At 42.9% G+C, this 25,147-nt stretch overlaps 1 protein-coding gene across 2 annotated transcripts in view; it reads right to left on the reverse strand.

The window, feature by feature from the left end:
- Positions 1 to 6,373, reverse strand: part of PPP1R14C (protein phosphatase 1 regulatory inhibitor subunit 14C) — a 51,852-nt gene extending 45,479 nt beyond the window's left edge. For both annotated transcript variants that reach the window (XM_040060522.2, XM_040060520.2), the window contains exon 1: positions 6,084 to 6,373. In XM_040060522.2, coding sequence (XP_039916456.1) covers positions 6,084 to 6,368 — 285 coding nt within the window. In that variant the 5' untranslated portion in view covers positions 6,369 to 6,373. The remainder of the gene's footprint in view (positions 1 to 6,083) is intronic.
- Between the last annotated feature and the right edge of the window lie 18,774 nt (positions 6,374 to 25,147).

Genomic DNA, 25,147 nt, shown 5'->3' on the forward strand with positions numbered 1-25,147 from the left:
GGTTAGAAATATGCAAACAAAGGACAGAGAATGAAAAACAAAGGATTTGTTTATATTAATTCTGTGGGAAAGGTAGAAAACTGCTCTAATATTCTACAGTAACTAAAAGATCTGACTCCATTTATGAAAATCAAAAGGCTAATAAAGAAACTAAGAAAAACCAGGGTAACACTAGTGCCTCACCATCATCACAGTAAGAACTTCTTCCTATTACCTCATCTAAGCCTGCCCTCTGTCAGTTTAAGGCCATTCTTCCTTGTCATCTCACTGCATGCTCCTTTCAAGCTGTCCTACAGGCCCCTTTAAATCTCCCTGAAGCCTTCCCCAGGCTGAACAATCCCCACTCTTGGCCTTCACAGGGGAGGTGCTCCAGTCCCCAATCATCTTTGTGGTCCTCCTCTGGACTCACTCCAACAGGTCCATGTCCTTCTTTTATGCTAGGGGCCCCAGAGCTGGTTGCAGTACTCCAGGTGGGGTCTCACAAGAGTGAAGTAAATGCTGAAGAACTGTCTCCCTTGACCTGCTGGCCACACTGCTTTTCATGCAACTGACCCAGGATGCAACTGACTTTCACGGCTGCAAGTACACATCACCAGTTCACGCTGAGGTTCTTGTCAACCAACACCCCCAAGTTTTCTGCTCAGGATTCCTTTCAATCCATTTTCCACCTCACTTGTATTTGTGGTTAGGACCACCTTGACCCATGTGCAGAACCTTGCACTTGACTGTGATGAACTTCTCTCCTTGAATTCCTTAGCACTGTAGTACACATTCTGCATGCCAAGAAAAAAAAGCAAGTTCAGTAGCTGAACAGTGGTACACTTCCTACTAGAGTAGGGTCTTTAGAACCTAAGGCAAGATTTAAGAAGTTCATTTAGAAACAAAAGGCTCTGGCTTTATCGCCATCAGGTGCTTACCACCCTCACAGATCCTTAAGCACACTCCTCTGAAAGAACGGCAGGCATTTTTCAAGGCTTGTATTAAAACAACATGCATTTCTTAAGCTTCCCATTTTCTGCCCTTGGGATTCAAATACCTTTCTGTGGTTGTTACATGATAGAATAAGCCTTCACTACATCTGTGTTGCCCGTGTCCTTTACAGGTCTCTGATCACAGCAACCCTTCAACTGACACAAGTGTGTTGCACAGTACCCCTGCCCTCAAGAGAGGACACCAAAGTCTGTGCTGTACAATGGAGATCTAGAAGAGCTGTCCAAAATAAATAATCCAAATAAATTTCTAAGCAAGTTGGTGGACCTACAAGTACTTTACTCCAATGCATCTAATCTGTAACACTCAGTCTCCCAAAGAAGGAAATCTGTTATTACGCTTCCTACTAACTGGCGTCTTTTTAAAGATGTGACACTCTAGTTCTCAGATTCTCCTCAGCCTCTTTCCACTTCTAACCCATTCCAAAAAAGGAATCCACATGCAATTACCATTTTAGAGATCTTAGTCCAAGTTAGAAGTCTATTCAAAGAGTGAGACTAGGCAAAAGTTTGTTTCTGTAGTGTTTAATTCTATGGATTTTCTTACCAAATGCCTTTCCAAGAGATGAATAATGAATTTCAAACATTATCTCACTAGAACCCGAGGCATAAGTTATAACTGATCATACCATCAGGTCCACATCACCACATGGCAGCCTTAGCAGCATGGTGACCAGGCTGTTTTGGAAAAGATACAGTGGAAGAAAATGTTAGCATATCCCAGCAGCTTCAGGAAGACAGACAAAGAGGGTGCTCTCCAGCTCAGCAGTCACTGAGCAACTAGGCAAAGAGGGGTCTTGATCCATGCAGGACTGAGTTAAACTGGTTCCTTCCCTCCTGTAGTCCACTGCCAGCGTGAAATCCCTTACCCATTTCAGTGCCTCATGCCACTCTTGTCATTGCAGTGTGTGTACCAGAAGATGGAAGAAAATCTTACACATAACAATTTTCAGTTTGACACGGATTTGTACTTTTAAAGGAAATGCCTGAAGAGCCTTTATGGGTAGCTCTTCCAACTGCATTTTACTGTAGCGTGAATTTTTAAACACAATCTCAGGGTATTTCCATTCCTGGAATGGAAAAATAATAACCTTGGACACAACACTCTGGTACTTCCAGACCAACATCATATCCCATGCCAAGCACTGACTTCCATACATCACTAGACATACTCTAATAATATAGTTGATTACTCAGCTAAGCTCAGCAGTATCTCAAAAGGCAAGTCTTGTATTCAGCTTTTAGACTGCAAAGTCTAGGGGTTCATTTGATTTGCACGTGCAAATATCTACATTAAAAAATACTCAACAACAAGCCCATAGCACAAGCAAAATCTTTGTTCATTAGTGTGCAAAAATCTGTGTGCCATTTAAAGCAAATGCTATATTTCTACATGGGCAGGACCCCGGAAGACAAAATTTCACCTGCAAAATTGAATGGTTTCTGAAGACAAGTCCAGTGGTCTCTTTTTTTTCATATACAAAGTCATACAGGTTTGGCAGGTGCACACAACATAGATTATACATCTGGAAAACTGGTCTGTCACCACTTTCATGCTGAACTACAAGTTGCAGGCCATCAGGTAATGAATAGTGATGATGTAAATTGTTCTGTGCAGCATTATTTTGCAATTCTTAACCAATAATGGACTTAGCCCAAAACACAAACAATCTACGGAGAAACTATTTTTAGTACCAAGATACCCAATAAAGGTCAACACTGAAGCCAGTTCAAGTCCTTCAAATAAGGCAGGATATAATATGATATTTTCAATATACTAATCTGCAACTGTAACATCAGTTTGAGCATTCACAGAAGCCAGAGCGAACAGGTTATAAAACTTTTTTGGTTTTTTTTAATGAAGCAGTCCCAGAAGCAAACAGCCAGACTGATACTCACCTGAAGCACCTAACCTGAGTATGTTAGCCTGACAGGTTCTGGTGCCAAACAAATCCTACTCAAGTCTCTCTGGTCCTAGTAAAGTTTTCTACCTTGACAACCTTTACCATTCAGGTAAGGGGTCTTTTATCCCTAAAGTCTGCATCATGTGAAAGTAACCTTTCTAAGGCTAATCTCTGTGTCATATAACTGAGGCCTTCATTAAAAGTAGTCTCAAACCGCTCCTTCTAAGTCACACCATTATATTGCTTGGCATCCAATTTTTAAAACTAAAAATGTACCAGTAAAGACAAGATCCACTAGAAAAAGAACACAAACAGACCGGTCTCGTTATTTCCCAACCTCCTCTCCTAAACTCCGTCACCATGCCAAGACAGGCTTATAGCTGACTTAACTTGCAAGTACTTGAGAGACTATGAGTACATGTTTAGTTTTGAATAAAGGGAGTCTTTCTGCAAGTATCCACTTACTGATGAATCTCAGCATAATAGCTAACATTATTTAAATGGAAAACAGTGAATAGACACTACATTTATGCAGTCCCACAAAGAGACATGCAAGTCCTCTTAAAAGATTTCAGTGCAAGCACCCTCTACTTATTTCTGCTCTTCCCAGAAATGAAGCGCACAGCTCCTTAGAAATTGAGCTCTGCATCAGAGTAGCAATGAAACACTGACATTGGTTAGCTCTTCCAGGATTAAAAATTCAATGGCTATTTCTGAACAACCTGGAAGATTTTAGATCGTTAGAGAACTTAAATGTCATTGCATTTGGAAGCTATTGTAGATCTTCCACAGAAGCTGAAGTCGACAATTCCCAACCCCCTCCCAACCTGCCCTCAGACAGGGTTATTAACTGTCTGCATAGGTGATTAAATTTCAGCCTGAGAGCTACATCTCTAAGCCTAGAAGTAATTCAAGCAGATTCAAGCAAAGCATCTTGCATTAAATTGCTATTGTCTTTAATCACTACACTCATCATGTATCTAAAACTTTATTCTGATAGCATATTAATAGCTTGACCTTTTCGCTACCATCATCTGTGCTGGCTCTGGATAGAGTTCATGCATAATAGCAAAGAAGAGCAGAAGACGACAAACATTTTGCCCTTGGCCTGTAAATCTAAAAACATTGTTATGTTAAACCACTTTTCCCCGCAAAAGTCACCTCATAAACCAAATCACCAAACAAGTTATTTTTATGCAGCTATATATGGTGGCCACCTTAATGGAGGCCTTCTAAAGCAAACCTCCTTCTACTTTCGTTGGAAGCAACAACTACAATAAGGAAAAGAATGAATGATTTTCCTCCAGCAAGCCTGTGATTTGAATACTGTGAAGAGCAGCAACAATTCCATTGGGCTTTGCTTTGGTCCCGTATACCACATCCTTTCTTATGAACAAGTTCACCAAACAGGCCCAGTGCTTTTGAACAGCAAGAGTCAAACCAGAGGCCAGATCAGCAGGTCAGACACTAACTAAGTTATCAGCTTGTGCAGGCACAGAATCATCAGCTCACCCAAACAACTGTAACACTTCCGGCCTCAGAAAAATCCTCACAGCCTACAGGCCATGTGGCCAAAAAAGTCATGAGACTGGAGAGGCAAGTCACACCAAGACGAAAACTAAGAAGTGCTTATTTTTATTATTTTTAACTGGAGTTTCCATTTGTATCTTTCCTTCCCACAGCTCATGGATGTGAATAGTTACGGAGGTTTAACTTGACACATGCAGGTTTTTCGTGTGTCATTCTAACAAATTTGCCAATAAATCATTCTTGAGATTAAAGGAGTTTCTTTAAACATTTGTATTATGTGTGTGCTAGATATTCCATCCAGGTTATTCATATTTTCACATCCACTCCAGACATCCAAACCTCAAAGACTGTCAAGCTCTTGTCTTCCAAGCTCTAGCATGCTCAGGAGTGAGGTGTTGGCTCCTGGACAGGCTAGCTGCAAAATTCACGTCTGGCTTCAGCAAATCTCACTTCAGAAATCTCTAACAAAAGTGAATTAGACTACCGATGGGAAAAGTATGTGCAAACCTCAGTTTAGCCTTAACGTTTTGATCCTTTGTAAGAGTAAACACCCGAGGTGAAAGGGAGATACGATCCACTGGGGATTAGAGGTCTACATTTTTAATGAAGCTTTGACAAAACAAAGTACTGGTACTATCTTTACTTACAACATCGTTGTCTCCACAAGGAAGACAACAGTTGCCATTCCTTTGAACAATCCTGAAACATCCTCGTGCTCATCTGTCCTCTACAAAAGAGAATACATTCTGGCAACACGGACTCTTTGCCCAGAGTTAACACAAAAACAGATCTGATACGTAAAAATCAGGTATACACAAGACCCCGGTGTCTTCGATTCTAGTCCTAATGACCTCCAAATTGCTCACTGAGATTTCCTGGCCAGTATCTCCCCCGCTCCTCTAGGTCGGGGTAACGCAAAATCACGATCCGGAGGGACCGTACCCGCACCGGAGTCTCCTCTGCAACAGCCGCCTCCGCACAACCCTGCGCGGGTCGCGCTCCCTCCTGCTGCTCGCCCGGCGCCCAGCGCACCGCTCCGCTCCCCGACCCGCCGGGCTCCTGCCCAGCGCACCGCTCCGCTCCCCGACCCGCCGGGCTCCTGCCCAGCGCACCGCTCCGCTCCCCGACCCGCCGGGCTCCCGCCGCTGGGCCGGCTCGCCTCTAACGGAGGCTGCCGCCTGCCCGGCCCGTGGAAGGCGCCTCGGAGCCCCGGTCCGCCCTGCCCTGGAAGGCTGCGGGGACAGCTGCTCCCGGCCACCACCCCCCCGGGCGAAACTCCCGGACCTGCCGCAGCCGCCGGCCAACCCCCCGAGGAGAAGGACCCTCCCGTGCCCGGTCGTGCGGCAGCCACCGCCCGTCCCCAAAGGGCGATCCTCTCCCGTTCACCTCGGGAGGGCACGGGAGACACCCTTTCTATAGGGCACGGGGCACCTTTCACCATTCCCTGAGCCGGGGCACCACTGAGGCGCGAGGCAGCGGCGGAATGGGGGCGGCGGACCGGGAATGTCATTTGGAGGTGGCGCTGACGACGCTCCTCTGCCCACCGCCGAAACGCGACTCGGGGCAGGAGGAGGATGCCGGGGGTGAGGGCGACAGCGGCGGGCGGGGGGACTGCGGCTACAGCAACCGCGCCGGGGACCCCGCGACCCCGGCCCCGCACCTCGCAGCCGTAGAGCTGCCCCAGCTGCTCCACGATCCACTCCTCCAGCACCAGCCGCTTCCGCAGCTCCTTCCGATCGTATTTCACCGTCACTTTCCCCTGCTGGTGGCGCCGCTGCTGGACCTGCACCACGGCCGCCGCTGCCGACACCGAGTCCTCCCGGGAAGAGCTGCCGGAGGAGCCACCGCTCCCGCCGCCGCCGCGGGGGCTCTGGAAGAAAACGCGGTTCCCGCCGCCTCCGCCCGCCGCTGCCGCCGCCTCGCTGCCCCCGGTCGCCACCGACATGCTCCGCTCCGCCGCGGCTCCCGCCGAGCCGAAAGGCGCCCGCCGCCGCTACCGCCGGGCCGCAGCAGCCGCCGCTTACGCGTGTGCTCCGCTCCCCCGCACCTGCCGCTTAAAGCCTCGCATGGCTCGGCGGCGCAGCGGCCCCGCCGCCGGGGGTGGGCCCGCACCGGCTGGGGCGGGGACAGAGGCGGGGCTCTTTGGCTCGCCTCGGCTCGGCGCGGCAAGGCGCAGCTGTGCCCGGCGCCAGCCGCTTGCGGCGGCGTGAGGAGCGCTCCGAGAGTGCCGCGGCGGAGCCTCTGGGCTGCCCCGGGGAAGGCTGTGCCCGCGGCAGGGCGCTCCCCGGGACTGTACGCCCGCTGGGTGTTTTATGACTTTTTTGTTTTTCTATACGGAAATTCATTATTGCACCGTCACGCACGCTATATATACGTTTATATGCAGTGCATACCTGCAGCACCAAAACGCTGAACGCAATCGTTTTCTTCTCTTCGTGGTGCGTATGGGCGTGGGTGCGCATGAATGATTTCAGGATAGTGAACCCCAACAGCAAATATTTCAAGCTATCAGCAGTCAGTGTAACAATTAGCCACGTGGAGATGGCTTTCTAAAACACCCAGGTTAGCATCAGTGCTTTCAGCAGCTTCATGCCTCTCAGGGGATACTGACTGAAATCACTGATAGCCCACCGTGCGCACCAAAATGCGCCTATGACCGCAAGGAAGCAGGCAACACAACACGGGCGCTGGCTAGGGGCACCAGGCCATCCCCATTTGTAGAGGTTCGCCTGTCATAGGGGCAGAAGTCAACCTCCTGCGCGTCCAGACCTGCACGTGGGACTGGAAGTGCTTGGTGTCCCAAGTTTGGGTATGGCTGGGGGGAACCATCTCCTGTCCACGCTGCCCTGGCGGTGAATGTCTTAAGTAAGTAAGGAGCAGAGGGAAAGGAGGCATGGATCGCTAGCCACATCTGCCTGGGTAGATATGCTTTAGTCAGATCCTTGCTGCTGTTTGGCAGAGCCATGTGGTAGCAGTGACATTTCAGCTTCTTCTGCTCTCAGCGTGTGACACACCACTCAGAAAGAGGCTAGCATGAGGCATTTGAGCCTTATCAGGCAATTTAGGTGAAACAGATTGTGCCACTAAAGGGATCATAATCTGATAAAATCTTATTACTGGTCTGAAACGCTATGATAGCTTTTAGATTTTCATCTAAAAAAACATTAGTTATTCAAAGCAAGGCATATGGAGCTAAGCTCCTTATCAGTGTGTAGGGACCTCATGATTTTCAGAGATACTGAGCAATTGCAACTGGGTACCAGTGTAGATCACAGCTGAAGCTTGGGCTGCAAGCAGAGCTTGAGAAAAAGTCATATCCCACAAATCTGAGTTTATGCAAGAAGTCTGCCCTATTCATAGGGCAGCCATTATACAAGCTGGGTAGTGCTTCCTGCCTGGCTTTTATAACTCTAGGCTTGTGTAAGTGCAGTAAGAAAATACCATCATCAAAAACTTGTTCTTAGAGAAACCAAAAAGAATACAAACGAGTTTTTGAAAGAGGGGAGTGGCTGTTTTTTAAACTTTAGTGTTTGGAGTGGCCTATAATTTGGGTCTTCAGCTCTGCATGTCATGTTGGAAGTCTGGTGGTGACGTACACAGCCACAAACTTGAAACTTTCCTGTTCAGAGCATGAACATTTTCATCTTTATAGACTGGTTGATGCTTACAGTTGCGGGGGGGGGGGGGGGGGGGGGGGGGGAAGGTGAAATAAGTTCAATATTGCTTTAGAGGCTTTTTAAAGTCACATTAAGCATCACATCATACTTGGGATATATTCTATGAGATATAAAGTAGGAATACCCAAACTTTCACCATAATAGGAGCCAAGAAAACATTGAGGTATTCCATGCTGGACCTAAGCTGACGAGAAAATACTGAGCTTTTTCTTCTCTGCTGCTAAAATATTTTCTTTGAGTATGAGAATCCATAAGGTCTCAGCTGAAGGACTTTTCTAATACTATCATTAACAGGATATTGTAATCACTGCAGACATTTAAAATCTGGTAGCCGCTATTCAAATAACACTTCCACAACCCTCTGAAAGCAGAAAATGAGATACTGGTGATTAAAAAGCATGTCCTCAGAGGTTATCATTTCAAAGTTACAATTCTGACAAAATGCATAGTGCTTGATAAATGTGGGTGGATGAGAAACTGGTAGAACTGCCAGCATTGTCATGAGGCAGTTTTATGTGCCACTGGTTTTTCATTCAGTTTTTAAAGCGAGCGCATTCCTCAGGAAGCCAGAGAAAAAACTGCTGCCAAGAATCTTTTCTGCAATGATTTTTGCTTCATTTGAAAGAAAGAACTAGTTGTTTAAAAGTCAAAGTTGAGCAAAAACGTTTAGATCTGCTAATATCCTGGGAATGAGCAATGCAGTCCAGTGTGGGCACAATCTCCACTTTACTCCTGAGTGGCTGGAGGCATATGAGAGCATTTCTTGGAGAGAGAAGTTTCCTCACAAATACTTCTCCATACCACAATGGGACCATTAATGGTTACACCCATAACAAAGACAAGAGTTAATGTGGATGGGGAAAGACAATCCTTCCCTTAAAAACTTCAGCCTTAATTTTAGACCTGCCTTAAGGAATGAATTCAGAGCATAAGAGATAAGGCTTCATAAACAAAGTTCTTTCAGCAGCTGAATCAAAATCACAGTGCAGAATTTAATCTAAAGCTAATGATTGATCCATAAAGCCAAAGGGGAGATAAAATACTACACCTCTGAAACATTGTGCTCTTTCAGTGTGATCATGTCTAGATCTCTCTCTACAAGAGCATTGTATCGGGTGACAGGATAAGTAAAGAACAGACAACATGAAATAGGAAACAGCAAAGGCAGAGAAACCATTGCATAACCTGGGCTTCCTTATGTTCCTTTCCCAAAGAGTGGATGTGGGAATCTCTTGTGAATGTAAGCAACATGAACTGTATCCACTTCCCGTGTATATATTGTACAGTCCTAATCTGTTTTCCAGTCAAGGAAAATGATACAGAACATATGGACTATTTTTTCAGGAGGCTTAGGCAGTGACCCTTAGGGATTCCAGGCCCTTTAATTGCCTTTTCACCTTTAGTAAGCCTGTATGACAGCACAGGTATTCTCTTCCTAAACAATTGATACTTCCCGTCAGTGCTGGCCACAAATGTCAGCATAGACTATTTCTGTGGCTAAGAGGTTCTTCTCCAGGCAAGCTTGCTACTTAGGAAATGAACTTTAGATTTTTTATCTCCAGTGTTAGCCTGAATACCTATTTTCCTATGCTGTCAAATACTACCATGCCCAAACCCAAGACCTCTTTTGTAATGCTGCACTCCACAGGTTTTCCTTCCCCAGAGGCTGCTCGAAGGAAGCACCCCTGCAGCTTGTGTCTTCTCCATGGCTTTCCATTGTTTCACAGCAGCTTCTCTTACATTTTTCCACATTTTTTCTGAACAACTTTGTAAATAGTAATTGCTGGTCTCTGAAATAAACCGGTATGTGTAATGAAATTCCATTCTCTTCAGCATTTGTTATTTTCCTGAAGCATTTGTCTTTCAGAGATTCATGTGAGTTTAGTTCTTGTGGTTTCTACCTCACATGATGATGTGTTCATGAAGAAATTCAGAGCTGAGTGGAATACTCATAGCTGGAGATTTTCAACAACCCGGAATTGTTTAAAACTGCAAAGTGCACACCAGTTGGTGATTTTATTTTCTTATTGAAATCTACATTTGCTTTTACATGTTCTCAGAATCATAGGAGTAATTTCATGCTTGTTTGTATTCCTTTGCTTGTTAACAAAATACTCAAGAGTTGCCAGGGAATCTCCTAGGTGTGTAATGACAGACTCCATTATTTTTGCAAGGCCAGACCCTTTGCCTACTGGGTAACCGTGCCTTTCAAAAGCTCTGTGTGGCATCTTGGGCTGTGAGACTTTGCTTGAGGCTCACCAGTGAGATTCATTAGTGCAGGCCTTCTCTTTTGCATGATTATTGGAAGCTTCCATCAACCAGATAGTCTGTCTTGTGCCTGGTGACAGCATCTGAGGAGTCTGAAGACATCACCCTGAGTAAATCGATGTTATTTTAGTGTAAGAAAAGTGCTTCATCTATGAGGAGCTTTGGCATCCCACTCAGCTCGGAGGAGGTCTCACCTCTGTGGTGTGGGTGCTGGGGTCGTGGTTGAGCATTTCCTTGTCTGGATCAGTGTTGCTATCCTCCTCATCAGAAAGCCAAAGCACTTCGGGGGATACTGCCATACTTCATAAACTACTGCAGAACTAAGTTTTGCTTTCATCACAGCAGTACCCCATGTGTGTCAGACCACGTATATGTGTCATTTTTAAGTCTCCTATTTGAATTTAGGTTGAGGCTATGAGCTGTTAATGGGCTCTGTGTCTCTAAGTGATTTCCTACTTTGCATGTCCTAATTAATGCCCCTCCCTCTGACTGATAACTTTCTTGTCTTTCCAGATATATTATGATTTTGTTTTCATTTATAAGTGCTTTTCATCTGTTTGTAATATTGATGTTCCATACTCCAAAGACACTGTGTTTGTGTCAATTTATCACTCTCAGCACTGCTGACGTTTTGTTCTTGCAGTCATCCTTTTGATGGTCCAAACCCCTACTTTTTTGGTTTGTTTTGCCTTTATTACAAAGCTCATCACAGTCCGGCTCATACAAATGTTTGTTACCAAGGGCTGTTTTGTCCTTTGTTCTTCCTTGTGAAGAGAATAGCGGCTCATTGCTCAACCTGCTGCTGTTTTTCCTGTGGTCAGAACAGTAACTCCAATAATACAAGTCAGATAAAATAATGGCACAAAGTAAATATTTGTTATATTGAAGTGTTTGCTCTGGTCCCTTTGCTATTATCTGTTTATAGCTTGAGACTGTGATAACGAAACTTTGGAAGGTTTGGATTTCACGAGGAGTGTGTTTGATATGCTTAAGTTATGCTGGCCAAGATGCACTCAGGTACAAGGTAAGTGCAACATGAGAGAGAAGAAATAGAGAGAAAAATTAATTTCTACACAAGCACTCATTATTTTCTACAAAATGTGCATAATGATAATTTCTTCCTGTCTCAGAGCAGAGGTTCAAGCATGGAATGTGACTGGAGCCTTACTTCTTTCCTATGCCAGCAGTGGCTGGACACCACAGTGCCCTGAATCTGCCAGTGGTGGCCATATCTCTGTGGTGGAATTCCTCCAAACTCTCACCTTACCCACATAGTGTAGGACCACATGATACACCTCTGTAGCTGCTCCCAGACAAGAAGGCTCATTAGCACCCCTCTATTCCAGCTGTCCATAGGAGCAGTCTCTCCTTCTCCCAGTTCTGCTGGTGGCTGCCCAGCTGGTGTCCCTTTTCAGGCAGAAACCTGCCCTTCAGGCTGCTTGTCTTGGCAGTTTACATGGGATCCAGGATGTTCAGCTCTGGCTCTCCCAGCTGCTCCTGCAGCAGCAGTGGTGGGAAAGGACACAGGTCCTTTCGAGCAGCAGGTCTCTGTGAAGGGCTGCAGTGTGCAAAGGCAGGCAGCCTGGGTGCCTGCTGCTGTGTCTCAGAAAGCAGTCAGAAATTCAGAGAGCTCTCAAATGTCAGGTACGACACCTCCGAGCATCTCTGGTGCCTGCTGTTCAGACATGTTAGGATGCGCTTTGTGTGGAGGATAGGTAGCAACTAAAGAGGTGGGTAACCTCTGTTTACTTGCACTTGCCCTCAATAACATCAGCAATTCCTGGTACAAATAGCCTATGATTGTTCACCTGAGCACTACCATCCGAGCTGTCGCTTCTATTTAGAAAGATGTGACGGCCATCCTTTTTTCTGGAAGGGATTAGTGGGGAGGTAGGGAATCAATAAAGCCAAAGATTTGGAAAAAAAGCCAACAGCAAAACAAACTAGGAAGCAGGGCTGGACAATTAACATCCCACAGCCTCTAGTAATATTGATTGTTGTTTTGCCCTTGAATCCCACTCTGCTTACATAGAAGTATTAACCCTTTGGTAAAATGCAAAGGGAGAAAATGAGTGAAAGTATTTGTATTAGTTCATAAAAAGAGATAAACAAAAATATTAAAAGATAGTATGGGTTAGAGAGAAAGACATTAACATCTAGATTGATAATTGTCAGGATCAGTCATCTCCCGGACTGGTGCCTGTCACCTTTGCTACTCACTCCATTTCACTTGCGTTCAAGAAATAATGAAGAATGATTACACGTTATTCTACACAACTTGGCCAGCCTGTAAAGGAGGGACATAATGTTATTTATCCATTTGGCTTGGCAATTCGTGGTGAGTGATGGAAATCAGGGGCTTGAATCTGGGAAGGAAAAAAAAAAAAAAAGCTAGACTGAAAGTAATGACTTAAAATTTTTTATGCCAATTGTCCTGCTTTCCTTCTGGGCCTCTCACCCCTGCTTCTTGATGCATTCTGCAGAAGAATGTATGCAGAGTGAGCCCAAGATTTTCTGAAAACTGGCAGCTAAAACCTGGCTGTTCTTGATTGTTGTACAAAGATAGACATGCTAAACTTCTCAAATGCTTAGTTTCCTCCTTTGTGAAAGCAGGAGCCCTACTGGGCTGTATAGAACAGAAAGAGCCTGTGCCCTCTCTGGCTATAACAGGAGATGCCAAGAGCACATTAGAAACATGAAGTAATGGATGCCATCCCAGTGCACACTCTTTCAAGCTAAATGCCATTTTGAAGGAGGAGGCATAAACAATCAAGAAGGCTTGCTGGTGAAAGCTATCAGCTAGGGTTTGAATGGAGAACAAAACAAGGAGCAGAAGCAGAACAATGCGACTTAGGTGCATTTCTGAAAGATTTTAAGAAGAGTGCTGAACACACTTTTCAAGTTGTTGGCTATTCCAAGATCACTCAGAATCTAGTAAATGAAAAACATGGAGGGCGCGGGATTGAAGACAGGAGATCAGCAATACGTAGAACTGCAGCAAAACCCGTTCATCAGTTTTATATGTGTATCACAGGATGGAATTCAATAAAGGAAATGCAAACATTCCATATTCATCTGGAGTAGTCAGCTACACAAATACATGATTGGAAAACGTGAATTTGACAGCAGTTCTACCAACAAGGACCAACAAAGGATCGGAATTGCAGACTGAACATGAGTCAAAAACATGCCATGCTGAAAAAAGCTACATTGCAGTGGAGTGTATAAAAAAGTATGTCATGCATATGAGACACAAGGTAACTTTACTGTGCAAGATTCTGCAGGTAAGGCTCTTAAGGGCACTTGTTAAGACTGTGAGACCCCAGAGGAGATTGGACCAATTTGGTAGAAATTGAAGAGAAGCAACTGGAATGATTGGACATCTAAAAGATATACCCCTTTTATAATATCCTAGAGGGAAAGACTAAAGGAAACAGAAATATATTGTTTATAAAATGCAGATGTGTCAATAAAGGTGGGGGAAATAATGTGCTCTGGATCTCATGTGGTGAGTGCCGGGAATAATGAGACTAAACTGAAGCAAAGGAAATCTTGATTAAACGCACTGAAAAAATTTCAAGCAGTAGGGATAGAGAAATGACAAAATATGCTGCCTAGGGAGACTGTGAAATCCACATCTTCAGAGGTTTTTCAGAAAGAAAAAGGCAAATATTTATTGTTTACTTGTTTCTGTACAGAGAGAGTTTATCCAGCCTGAAGGTACCAAGATGAACCAGGCATCTCTCAGGCTACACCTATCCCCCTAAGCTCTCAAGGGTCAGGAGAAGGCTCAAGCACTGATACCCAGCTGCTCACTAAGCCACCAGGGTTGTCCCCATTAGAGCTCAGCCCTGCCCTGGTCACTGACCTGAGGAAATAATCTCCAAAGGCTGTCCCCGACATCCACTATGGACAAGGCTTTCATACATCGGCAGAGAAGTATTCCTCTGCACCATGGTATTCACTCTCAGGGAGAAAGAAGAGGTCATGACCTCATTTCTCATAAAGACAAGCCCAAAAGTGCCCTCCAGTACTAATTTCTCAGGGTATTTCTGTGCCAAGCTATTTTTAACAAGGAGAATCCAAAAGCCCTCTCTAAATATGTGCAATTTAAATGAATAAGCTTCTATGTGTACAACAACAAGCTCTGGGGCATTCATGCAATTTTGCTGCACTTAGTAGCTCTGTATAAATAACATAGGAAAAGAAACATTCTATGTGCATGCATAAGATGTTCATAAATGCAAAATAGTTATAATAATTCATTGCATTATTACCAAGATGCAAGTCCCATTATCCTAAATACTTTCACAAACCTGTAGCAAGAGACACTCCCTGTCCCAAACACTGCCTAGGTTAAAAAAAATCATGGTCACGTAAGAACATTTTCTTAAGTGAAAAAAATGAGATTGTCTGAAGTAATTTTTAATATAAGGCACAATTTTGCATTTCCTCCCCCACTTAGGCTTAGGTGATTTTCCAGGGAGTTCAGCTAGTAAGCTTTATACATGACTGCTCCAAAACTTCCTTTTTTTTTACAAATATACATATTTGTTAATCTCTTGAATTCCTGTCCAGATTTTCTCCATTTAACAAACTTCAAAGAACTGGGTAGCTCAGAGATGATTTTGGGGCTTTTACCTATTTTGTTCTATATTTAACTTTCTAATTGTAATGGCAGGAGAGTGAAATGCTGTCAGGTTTCATAAAAGCTAGTTACTCTGTTTTAACTGTAGTCAACTTTCAAGCTATTTTATCATTCTGGCTTTGCATGTTTCTAAGCACCACTGAGTCTGGGTATCAGCACTTCATGAAACAGTTTCCTAAACTGAAATTCAGAGAAGTGTTGCAAAATGAACCCATATATTTCTCACAGTAGTGAAAATACCATCTGAAAAAAGTCAGGGTTATTTTCTTTTCCTTTTAAATCCCCAGAAGAAAAACACCACAGGCATCAGCTAGTTAGTAACCTCTTAGTGCACTGACCTGTTTGATGTTCACAGGAGGGTTAGTCAATATGTTAGCCTTAGATAGGGTACCATTAGTAATTTATGCATGAATTTTATTACATAGTTCAATCTTTGTCTGCCCCACAGCCTGCAAATGCCCCTTCATCACACACTGCTACATAAAATGTGAGTTATGAGAAAAAAGTTATTAATTTGACTTAAATTTTGGTCCTATGCTATGCAAAGGGCATGGTATTGAGGTTTGTTTGTAATATTTTGCACTTAAAAATGGTAGTATGTTTCTGCTTTTCAATATGGCATCCTAGCTAAAGTTAAATTAACCATTAATCATTTAGGAACTTTCTAATGCTTATTATTCCTATGCCACTCTCTATTGATTCTGAAAAACTCACTAGATTGACCTCCAAAAAAACCCTTGGCATTTGAAGAAATGACATGTAGATGCGTGCTAGCTTCTCTGGCTGAGTACGTTAGTAATTCATCTCTACAGAACAGACAATTAAATGTCCCTGGTATGTTGTAAATGGGAAAAGATTGCAATCTTCCATGGATCATCCTGAGAATGGGTGCTTAATGAATCAAAGAAAAAACAGTAAGAAATTGAGTTTGATAAGATACACCTGCTAAGTTGTGTGCTTTCTGATGATGAAGCTGTATCTAAAGCAGCTGTTCTAGAAAATGGAAGGTGAATCTGAAAAAACTAGACAGGCAGAGCGTACAAAAATGACTGAACCAATGCTTGTTGCTGTGTGAAATGGTCCTTCAGATCAGACACCCTGTTATTGAATTGTCTACCTGCGACTATTTTTTGATTTATAAGTGCACTTCACACTGATATTTTTTTAGCAACAGTACCTTTATATTCATCCATCTAAATTATTCGTGCTATAATACATAGTCCAGCTCTGTAGCACTAGGAAATGAGGCAGTTACAGGTAAAGTTAATAAATCCCCTTTGACTGCCTTCCCCTTTCAGAGCTGAATCCCAAGCCCATGGTTGGGCAGCTACATTTGCTACACAGTACAGGAGGGATCTCAGAAAGGAAGACAAACAAACCTCTTGCTTTTGCAGACGTTGTCCAAATTGAGTCTGAAGCAATGCGCCTCTTTCAGAATTGCCTCCACTGATTGTGAATGAGTGCTAGGAGCAGCTTACCAATGTGGTTGCAGCATTTTATTGGGGTTTATTTAGCTCACTACTCACAGTCTGACTTCAGCAGAGGCTGTGGGGGCTGCCCCAGGAGGCACCAGAGGAGCCTACTGGGGGGAGGCACTTATTTAGGGTGACTGAAGCAATTCTATAGTCAACTTCTTCATCTTTCTATGAGGGTCTTTTGACGATGGAGTTCCTCTTTAGGCAGTGGAAAACAAATACCTCTGCTTAGCAGTTAGTAAGCATGTCACACCCTAAAAAGCTTCTGCCTGCAATTATCATGAAGAATGCTATTAAACAGCCTTTCTACAAGTTTTTAAGTGAAGTGTTGCACTGTTTCATGGATGGAACCAGTGTTTCCTGCTAGGTTTTCTCAGCTATCTTCCCTCAGATTTGGGGCCATAGGATTTTGGCTTACTGTCTCTTCATGAAAAAGAAAAAGAAAAAGAAAAAGAAAAAGAAAAAGAAAAAGAAGAAGAAAAAGAAAAAGAAAAAAAAATTAAAAAAGAAAAAGAGATGCTTCAATAAGAAAACACATGCCTGGCTTCATCTCTAGTCTGATATACCTGATAGCAGATGCTGCAGATCCCTGCATCCTTCAAAAGAAGCTGGCAGAGTGATTGTGTAAGTTATATGTGACTGGAATACACAAATCAATCACACGGAGTCAAGAAGATTTTCGCAGGGCAGAGTTGTTCCTCCGAGAGAGCCAAGGCCGAAAGCCCAAGGCGGAGAGCCCTCTGCCTGTTTATTTCTTACTTTTTATACATTTGTGGGTCTGGCAGTGGATTGGCTTTTGGAGTTATCACCCCTTAGCCAAATGGCCAGACCAGCTGTCAGTTACAATTGTTTTCAGGTTAGAAATATGCAAACAAAGGACAGAGAATGAAAAACAAAGGATTTGTCTATGTTACATTTGTGAGAAAAAGGTAGAAACTGCTCCTAATATTGTGCAGTAGCTAAAAGGTCTGACTCCATTTTTATGAACAATCAAAAGGCTTTAAAAAACTCAGAAAAACCAGGGTGACAGTTATATTTTCAGGAATCTCTTTCTAAAAAAGGTGACAATTAAAAAAACAGGTGTTTCTTGTTTGCTGAAGGGAAATGGAGGAATTACTTCTGAATTTACTCTGAATTAATAGTCCTCACTATTGCACCACGCCTGGATGGATAAATTATACTTTACAATATTGCTATTTTTATAAGAGATAGGGTATTAATGGTAGTAATGATTTTTTCCACTAAGCGATTCTGAAATTACTGTGTGTTTGTTTAATTTATTTTTTTTTTTTAACCTAGGTGATGTCCATCTTTCCTGTATTACCTATGGGACTTGCTAGTCCTGAATCCTCTTTGTTCGCATATTAACATGACATGACATGTTTCTTTTTATGTCAAAACATTTACAGTGTACTTATCAAATTTAATAGAAGATTTCAAATAAGGCTCTCTCATAGCATATTTAAATTGTTTATTTCTAATTTTCTTATGAGCACTGTCAGTAAATTTAATTCTTTTTAGCAGAGCCCTCTACATTTTTGGTAAAGTCAGGTGAAGTTTTTTCTCCCTTACTGTTCCCATTAGCCACAACAAATCTTTCTCTTGCTGCCTGGGCATGTTCTGACTGTCATTTCAACATTGACTCATCTCTGAGAAAAGATTAAGACTTTGACTCGACAGGTTATAATCCTCTGCCTGTGCCAGGAATGCAGTGCTCTGCTATCTTACAACTGCCAGCCCGTGCCTAAGGAGGCATGATGGCCCTGGCTGATGTAATTCAGCTCGTCCTGATTAGATAGGGGGGGAAATACACACATATCCAATTGAAGCATGGGAATTATTTTATTGGATTACTAATGCACTTGGAAAATCTATGGTAATATTTATTAAATAAGCGTTTGTTTCCATGTGTAACCTGGCTCACTTCATTACACAGGATGAAGGTTGGAAACTGCATCCTGTGAAGTAGTTGGAGTTTTTCCCCATTGCTGAACAGGCAGCATTTTTCCTGTTCTTTCCAAATCAGCCTTATGGTTCACAACGATCTCCTCTCTTTCTCTACTGCTTTATTTTATTGCACAAATGCTAACAATGGCACTTGTTCCAGAGAGCATTACCAGAGCTTTAATAGATATTTCAGTATATTGTACACATTTAAGAAAACTTACCTTTTAAAAAATGTAGCAATGCAGTTACATGCAACGCAGCTCGTGAATTTTCTTATGTGCTCAGTTTCCTACCATCTGCTTTGCACACAGTACTCAGGCTTGTGGAGCAGCTTCCAGGATTTTGGCATTTTTATTGCAGATGCCATGCTTCTTCCTTGTTACAATGCCAAGCTTTTCTTTAATCTGAAAAGCAACATACACAGGTTATACACTAGCTGACAAAGATGGAAATTGAAGAAAAATAATTTCCGTAGGAAACAGCCTGAAATGCCTGGTAGGACTACATCGTATCAGGTTGGCCGATACTCATTCTCAATTTATACTTAACTGTCATTAGTTGCCACACTGAGGTAATGTAGCCATCCAACTGAGAAAAATGACAGAAAAATCCTGAGGATCATTATAAAAGCATAGTTTTCATTAATATATTTTGGTGTTTGGAACTGTATTTTGCTTCCCAGAAGGCATAGCTGGGAGAAAGACAAAAGCAGATTTCTGGCACTCATGTGAGAGGAGGACCCTGCCTGTTGTCAGGGAAAGGCTGCAGTATCACCTCTTTGACCCGGAGGTTGCCTCAAGCTGGCAGCTGGCTGTGGGGAGAACTGGGCAAAGAGTTTGAGCTAAAAACAAGTGAAAGCAAATAAAAGTATAAATAGGCCCTGAAATTAATTAATTAATTAATCCAAAAGCAGTTCTGTTTATAACTATTTCCTGACTCGTTTCTGGCAGCATCCAACCGGCCCTGCTCTCCCAGCACAGATGGAGGAAGGTTCACGGCAGAGCTGTGCTGGGGCAGGTTTAGGGTTGGTCATGTCAGTTCCCTCTGCAGAGCCATGTGGCAGCTTTGGATGTGCAAACCACTGCTACGTCCCTGTGATGCTAGACCCATGCCCACTGCACTCTGGCATGCCTGGAGGATGCAGGGACTCAGGCAGGTCACAGCTTGGCTGGCAGACGTCTTCCCACTGCCCATTCTTCAGCTATCCTTTCGAACCCTGCTCCTCCTTTCCGTGCCTAGTGAAGCCTTGAGGTGAAAGGCAGGCCCACCAAAGTCAACAGCAAAACTCCACCTGTGCAGAGGAAATTCAGCTCCTGCCTGGAGCTACAAAGTGACTCTCCTCATTCAGCCTTAGTGTCTGCCGGAAAAAGACTGAGCAAATATGCAATTTTTGAGATGTGTGAACCCGAACACAACGTCAAGGTGTTCTGACGCAATTTCAAAAGCCAAATGCATTCAAATATAGCAATTTGTGTCTCAGCCGAAGATAGCATTAAAGCCAGCAATATGTACTTCAGTAGATGAAGCTTTGTCCCGTGCTTCACTGGGGACATCCTGCATGTCCGAGGCCTGGCCAGGAGCATGCACTGTGTCAAATCAAAGCAGCTACCTAGGCCAAGCACCAGTAAAACCATTGAAATCATCCTTCTTCCCTGAACACTGGAGACTTACTGAAGTCCATAGCTGAAACCCCAGTTCAAAGACAGCTTTAGGGGAAGTTCATCAGAATCGCTCTATTGCAGCAGCACTGTCCCTCAGAGAGTTGCTCGCTCATGCCTTCCCTTGCCACAATCTCTGATGACCACGGGAAGCAGATGTTTTGATTTCCATAATACTTTTTCACTTCTCAGGTGCACTTCATTTGCTCTTATTAATAATGGAACAGCTTTGATTTGGAGCAAATTTGGCTTCTATAGCAAGCTAAATAGAAGAAGTATCCCCATTATTTTAGCTGGGAACCATTTCACACGTGTAGGGCTTTTCGTACATTTACTGGGCACCAGAAATCAATCAGAGTGCAGGAAACAAAATCTTGAAGGTTCATCGATATTTCAGGCCCATTGAACAACACATTCAATTTTATTTGGAAAGGGATTGGAAATTTTGCTCAGTTTGCAGCTTTGAAACAGAGCAAGCCTAGTTCACTGGAACTGAAACCTTGAGCAGGTGACAGTGCCAGATGCTCCACCTGCCCCTTGCTGCCACCCAGTCCAGCAGACCCACGTGGAATGCCATCCATGGGACCACAGAGCACTGCAGAGCAGCAGAGATTTCACATGATTTATTTGTTTCTCCCGCACTTAATGTTGGAAAGGGCCCTGACATGGAGGGAGTACACAATTTTTAGCCTCTCTCTGAGATATTGGACCAAAACTCTTGCCCTTCTGCCACCACCCTGTTTACAGATGGCACTGACAATTGGGGGAGCAAAAATTCAGCCCCTCCTTTCCTCAGGGCTGGCTTTTAGCCTGATGGTCTATTTTTTGCCTCAAGGACAACAAAATGTTATCCAGAAAAATTAACCTAATTTCCAGAAAGCACAAGGGCAGCTGTAAGTCAAGTATAACAGACCTAAAGACATTTGGAAAGATATGAAAATTTATATCTTTGCATAAGTGCTACAGCTTTCTGTTCTCGTTGTTGTTGTTGTTGTTAAATTACTTGCAAAATTATTGCAGCTTTATTCTTGCTTGATAAGTAGTGAGAATTTCTGTGGCTTGGACTACAGCAACATTTTGAGGACCTCTAACAGGACCTGACCCCAACAGGATCATAGTTTGTCCTCATATTTTCTTTTCTGCAGAATTTTAATTTTCTGAAACTTATCTCCTGACTTCTATTTTCTGAGTGGCTGTTTCCTTTAAGGCTCATCAGTTTTCTACCAGTTGAAAGTGTACCAGATTGACTAATGGAACAAGTGTCATGATTCTGGAAAAGTATTTCCAAAGCATGTATATTCTTGTTTGACTCACAGTGTTTCTCTCAGTGGGAGAGTTACTGTGCTTAGAAGAACATGTTATGTACCAGTTTGTCAGGTATCCTGGCAATTACATGTCACTTTAAATTTAAAGGAACATCATGCCTTTTTGTGCAGTTTTGACTTGCTTTTCTGTACTTTTTTTGGCAGCTTTCTCCTTCTACCTTTTTTGTCCCCCAAACTGCACCATTGTTTTCAAGAGTCTTAGAAAATTAGATATGAATGTTTTGATTTTATTCTTCCTGCTCAATAATATTGCTCTTCTCTCTCTATTTTTGTTTTCCTCCTATTTAAATGTGATTAATGTAGAGCAACACAAAAATAAATCTTCCAGTTACTGAAAATGCAGCTCCGGGGTACAGTTTCCAGAGGTCAAAAAAAGAACAACCCACAAAGAAATGGAGGTTTGATTTTCCCTTCTTGGCGGGCAAGGCAGCTTGGGGAATTAAACATATAGTTAGGATCCAGCTGAAATGGTAAGCCACAGCCTTCAAGGAGAAGCTGCATGGATGTGTTGAATCCCAGGGAGAAATTCTTCCCGTTGTGGCTGCAGGGAAACACAGGATTCTGCTGTGCTGTTAAAGACAGGACACAACTTCTTTGGAGTTTTTCCCACCATTGCCATCTTCCATAGGTGGGCAGGAATGGACTCTGCTCCCTCGCCTTCTACGTGTCCGGTGTGATTTTCTCTGCCTGCAGCTGTGCCCGGTGGGCTCGGCAGCAGCTCCCACCACCCCTCCTGGCTGAGGCACTGCCTGGCCTCTGGCGCCTGGAAAGCTGCAGATGTTAGAAAAGACTTCTCTCTTTGCTCTGTTTTGCCCTCCTTGGGATGAGCAAAGATCCTGTACTGTGGGCAGGCTGCCCAGAAAGGCAGGCAGGCATGGAAAAGGAGACTGAAGCTTTGTCTTTAACACTTCCTAAGGAAAAAGAAGTTTTCTTTACATCAGAGCAAATAAAGGGCATGTGATAAATCAACATGAGAGAATGGGTATGGCAGTTTTACTGCAAGAAAAACTCAGTGGGGAAAAGCACTAAACTCTGCCTCTTCCTCTTGTCTCCAAACACCCTTTCAGGCTAAACTCATTTATTCTGTACTAAATTTACAGAGTATTATCTACACAGTCATTCCGGGTTTTTTAATCTCTGGAGACTTAATTCATGTGAAGTACCCCAAGGTGTAAAATACACCATTTTCAAAAAAAAAAAAAACAAACAACCCCCAAACAAACACACACAAACCCAAACAAACAAGAGCAAAAAATCCCAAACAAACAAAAAACTCAAACGAAAATCCACCAAAAAAACCCACCAAAACCCACCAAAACAAACAAACAAACCTTAAAAAAAACCCTAAACTCTGTGTTGGACTGGATGTCGCTCATTTTAAATTCTTCCATCCCGGATTACTCTTGTTTTCTATAACAGCTGCATACCCGAAAGCACTTCCCTCCTTTAAATAATGAAACAATGAGGCGTTAGTTTTATACAGCTCTTAGGTAAGTCAGGGTGAGGAAAAAACTAGAGTTAGATACAGGACAAGAGGAGAAAGAAGTTGTAGGAGATGCTCCTTGGGTGACAGAGAAAAGTGTGGGGGTGTGAAGAAGGCCTAAACTTCTCTGTCTGCAATAGCACTGGGGAGAACATCAGTGGTCAATTATAAGAGAGAACAAAGAGCAAGACTCACCAGGGACCCCCGAGTGCATTTTACCTGATGCATATTATGTGATAGGTGCGGGTAGTTACAGACTTCTGAGGGTTAACTCCACACCCTGAAATTCCCTTTTAATAACAGTAAGTATCACACACAGATAAAATCGGCTGTGCTCCATCATTCTTTCCATCCCCCCTGGGAAGAGAGTATGAAATCTGTCTGGGCTGGCATCCATGCAGCCAAAGGCTCATTCTCCCTTCCACATCCCCAGGCTCATCGTGCACACACCTCCCTAATGCGCTGGAATTGGCTTAATTTGATCTTGACAAAATAAAATTAAGTAAGCACAAAACCACTAAAGTTATTATAGAGAGTGACTTTCTAAATCACGTTTAACTTCATGCCATGCCAGGAGATAATCCCCAGCTAAATCCAGCCTCAACTGAAAAGTAATATGCAACTGGTTCAGCTCACTATACTTTAAACATCAACAGCAGAGTAACTAAAACTACTAACCACTCTTTTAAAATTGCCTCTTTCCCCAAGCTATTTTAGCATGAGATGATCTGTATGATCACCCTTGAAATCAATTTCAACTTCCAGGAGCAGATGATGTTAAATTAAAAAAAATATATCTCTTTCAGATACTCTTGTACCAAAGAGTTTAGATGATCTGCCTGTTCCACCACTTTCCCAGTTTCTTCAAGCTGAGCATACAGAGGTGGAAACCAGTTTTGTCTTCATTGCAGAACAACAAGATGTAAGCATATATTCAACTGACAGAAGCTGTGATTAAATTGTGGTTACATAAATTCACATTTAGATGTAAAATCAGATCCTGAGTAAGTGTAAAATCATTACAACCCTGTTGAATTAATTGAATTTCTGCTCGTTTTCGTCAGCTGAGACTGACTAGAGATGAACTTTGAGTAATCTTCAGCTGTCTATTACTAGCATAATTAGTAATTTGCTTTTCCAAGCATCTTGCAGTGTTTCTATCCATTAATTTATGTGGAGCTCCTCATCAATGTTTCTTGTAGCTTGAACATGAAGCAGGGATCCTTCTTGCTGAATCAGGGCTTACTGCATGTACTACCAATCACTTTTCTCACAAGGGTGCTTAAAATAGCATCTTCAGCCCATCATAGTTCACTGGGAAATCTGTCAGCAAATTTCACATTTCTATTATTACAAGACCAATTTTAGAACTAGAAAAAAAAAAAAAAAAACCCATAGCAATGATTAAGCTGCAGGTGGAGACGGGTCAGTGCTGCAAATACTTTGATATGAAGTGCCAAAATTTCAGAGTGAATTCACTTTTAGCATGTTCATATTATCTTGAATTGGTTTTCCACAAACATTTGGTCGATTAAAATGTTGATTGACAACATTATTTACACTTCATTTCTTACAAAGCTGCATATGCAAGTATTCATGGCTAATAAGTTTGCATTAGCATGAGCAATTACTCTTGCTAGAAATGCTCACACATTTCTGAGTTTAGGATAGCGGGAAAATCCCTCCATATTGTGGGCAGTATGGAACTGGGTGCTTCTATCTCCAAGACTTCCTCCAGGCACAGTTTAAATTCATCTGTTGACATGCAGAACCCCAGAACTGAAGCTGTAATGACTGGGGGAGGTGGAGAGTGGGTGCCATATGACTTACTGACTAGTAAGCTTAAATAGCTGAAACCATGCTACTGCCCAGAAACATCATAAAAACATAAACACAAGTGGTTAAAAAATTTCTAATAATACATCTTGAGAGAAATCACAAGTACATGTGCTATAATGAGGGAGCATTCATTATTTAGTCACTTCTATCAAATATTACTTTAAAATCTATCCAGTCTAGCACTGGGTTTAGACCAGACTGCAGGCACACTGGTTATATCAGAAGATAAAGGACTTCTGACATGCTCCTAAAAGAGAAAAAAGAGAAAAAATTCCTCAACATCTATGAGACTAGACACCTATCAGTAAAGAATTAGGTAACTAATGCCTTGGCTAGTCACTGTGTTGAAGAAAAAGTCTGATTTAAATCATCATTTAGGATTGGAAGGGACATGTAGTTTGAAC

Source organism: Hirundo rustica, chromosome 3, assembly GCF_015227805.2.
Source record: "Hirundo rustica isolate bHirRus1 chromosome 3, bHirRus1.pri.v3, whole genome shotgun sequence".
Lineage (NCBI taxonomy): Eukaryota > Metazoa > Chordata > Aves > Passeriformes > Hirundinidae > Hirundo > Hirundo rustica.